Raw genomic sequence first — 2,104 nt, forward strand, 5'->3', positions numbered from 1 at the left:
TCCCTGTGGTCCGTTCAGAGGTACGTAGCTACAAGGTACATGACCGGCGGCTAACGCGACCTCGCTGGAAATGCAAGTCCCTCACTCTTATGCAGCTTTCGGTCTGTTGTCACGGCGGTTAGACAGAGAGACCCCTCCCATCTCTGCTAAAAAGCCAGAACAATCAGGACTGGCTGCAGTGCACGTCAGGGCGCGCCACGCCGTAACATCTGTTGGGCCTTGGCACATTCAGGCATCAATTTCTTCTTGGCCCACGGCGATCCTCCCTCGACCTACATCGGTCCCAGGGGTAGTCCTCGTGTGACACTTATTGCGCAGCTACGAATCAATGCGACAGCCATAGCAGTCCGGACGGGGTTTAAACGTGGCCATTTAGAAATAAAAAGAGAACTAGAAAAAAGGAAAGGAAATGGCAAAAAGGAAAGGGAATTAGAAATCATGCAAGCAGACTGGACCTCGAATGTTTTGCTGCTTTGGGTTTGCATGCCACTGTCGCCGTGGAGAGCTATCTTGCACGGCAAATAAATGTGGCACGTCCTGTCATCATGTCACGTGCGAAGAGTGAGCAGGCGCGCAGGGTGACCCACCTGTCTGCCCGCACTCCTAACGGAGAAAGGGAGCCGAATCCTTTCCTGCCAGGTGCACGCGCAATAGTTGTCACCCAAAAAGATGACATTTCTCCATACTTATCCCCTCCCCCTTTGGCCTGTCGTCCATTGATCCGATACGGCGATTTTTAACTTGCCACGGACCGCACCGCGCACCACAGCGCGTACCGCAACGTTGATTCGCACCGCAACAGCCGACGATCCACCTTATGCATACAGACATCTCTCTCTGGCTTGACGGCGTGCCGCTCTCTTCCCACCCGGGTCACGACAAACGACGACGGAATTCTCCCCACTCTGCTGGGGCGAGCAAGCGACGGCGGGACTCACCCCACGCCGCCGGCGCCAACAAACGACGAGGCACCGCGCCGCTTTGCCCACAGCACGACGCGCTGGCCGACGGGGCGGTACCTCTCCACACCCCGCCCTTATCTCACAAAGGGGCCGCGAACCACATGGACACAAGGACGGACACAGGGGGGAGGCAAACGCCCGAGACGAAACGACATCGCGGCTCCCGCGACGACGCGGAGGAGACGCCGAGGCCAGGCAGGATTGTGCCGCGGCGGGCGATTCACGGCTCCCAAAGCGCATCAGCCGACCACTCGGAAACCGACAGCCGGAGCCGGGGCTCCAGCCGCACACGTACCTCGAGCCAGGCATCCACGCGCAAGAGACGGAGGCAGCTCGGGGTTGGCCACGAGCCGGTCAAAGTCTTCACCTTTGCCAGCGCCTCCAGCCAGGATCAGGATGATTTCACACTGCCTTTGCCGCTGCAGGAGCTTTTGAGGGACTTTGGGGAAGTCCATGACGGTGCCATCCCTTTCGTCTCGCAATCCCGTAAACCAGAGCTCATCGCCTTCAGCTTTAGGGACAGCGCCTACTTCGAGGAGAATTCTGGCCAGGACGGGCAAGGGCACAAAAAATCAGCGAGAACCTAGAGTCCCCAAGCCTGCAATGCGTCCAAGAGATTCTAGACGCGGCGACCGAATGCCACGAGGAGTGGTATGACGAGGCTGGCTGGAACGCCACTGTACACTTCCCGCTGCTGAGGCTCGCGATACCTAGGCGCAGTCAAGTCAACGTCACGCCATGCACCTCGGCTCGGATCCAGAGGGATTACCTCCCTGCCAGCTCACAAAACGGGAACATGGTCGACTTCTGCCTCAGCATCGACCCCAAATGGCCCAAAGGACGCATGGCCACCACCCCCGCCCTGCAGGCTATCGACGGCATCAGCAGCCGTCTGCCGGGTTCTTCCATCAACCACACCGATTTCCGCGCGCTAAGTCAAAAGCCAATCGCCGTTAGCATCGAGACTAAGTGTCTCGGAGGCTCTGTCAAAACCGCCGAGGTCCAGCTGGGTGTGTGGCAGGCCGCGCAGTGGAAGATGCTTGACACGTTAACCAAGCTCAAACCTGAGCGCGACCCGTCCGAGCCCCTGCCGCCATCGCCGCCCAGGCCTGACTTTCTGCCTGCAATTCACATTGTCGGCC

The 2,104-nt window shown here is 59.0% G+C and overlaps 3 protein-coding genes across 3 annotated transcripts; all 3 read left to right on the forward strand.

Moving 5' to 3' along the window:
* Position 1: 1 nt before the first annotated feature.
* On the forward strand, positions 2–304 carry GGTG_00003 (hypothetical protein; the record flags this gene model as incomplete). The annotated part of the gene is made up of 2 exons (XM_009217741.1): positions 2–20; positions 96–304. Coding segments are annotated over 2 exons (228 nt in total), but the record flags the coding sequence as incomplete, so codon positions are not given.
* A 714-nt stretch (positions 305–1,018) lies between these two features.
* On the forward strand, positions 1,019–1,549 carry GGTG_00004 (hypothetical protein; the record flags this gene model as incomplete). Its single annotated transcript, XM_009217742.1, has 1 exon — positions 1,019–1,549. Exon 1 carries the CDS (start codon positions 1,064–1,066, stop codon positions 1,547–1,549), a length of 486 nt encoding a protein of 161 aa, XP_009216006.1. The 5' UTR covers positions 1,019–1,063.
* A 192-nt stretch (positions 1,550–1,741) lies between these two features.
* Positions 1,742–2,075, forward strand: GGTG_00005 (hypothetical protein; the record flags this gene model as incomplete). The annotated part of the gene is made up of 2 exons (XM_009217743.1): positions 1,742–1,972; positions 2,032–2,075. Exons 1-2 carry the CDS (start codon positions 1,759–1,761, stop codon positions 2,073–2,075), a joined length of 258 nt encoding a protein of 85 aa, XP_009216007.1. The 5' UTR covers positions 1,742–1,758.
* Positions 2,076–2,104: the final 29 nt, after the last annotated feature.

The sequence above is a fragment of the Gaeumannomyces tritici genome, assembly GCF_000145635.1.
Source record: "Gaeumannomyces tritici R3-111a-1 unplaced genomic scaffold supercont2.1, whole genome shotgun sequence".
NCBI lineage: Eukaryota > Fungi > Ascomycota > Sordariomycetes > Magnaporthales > Magnaporthaceae > Gaeumannomyces > Gaeumannomyces tritici.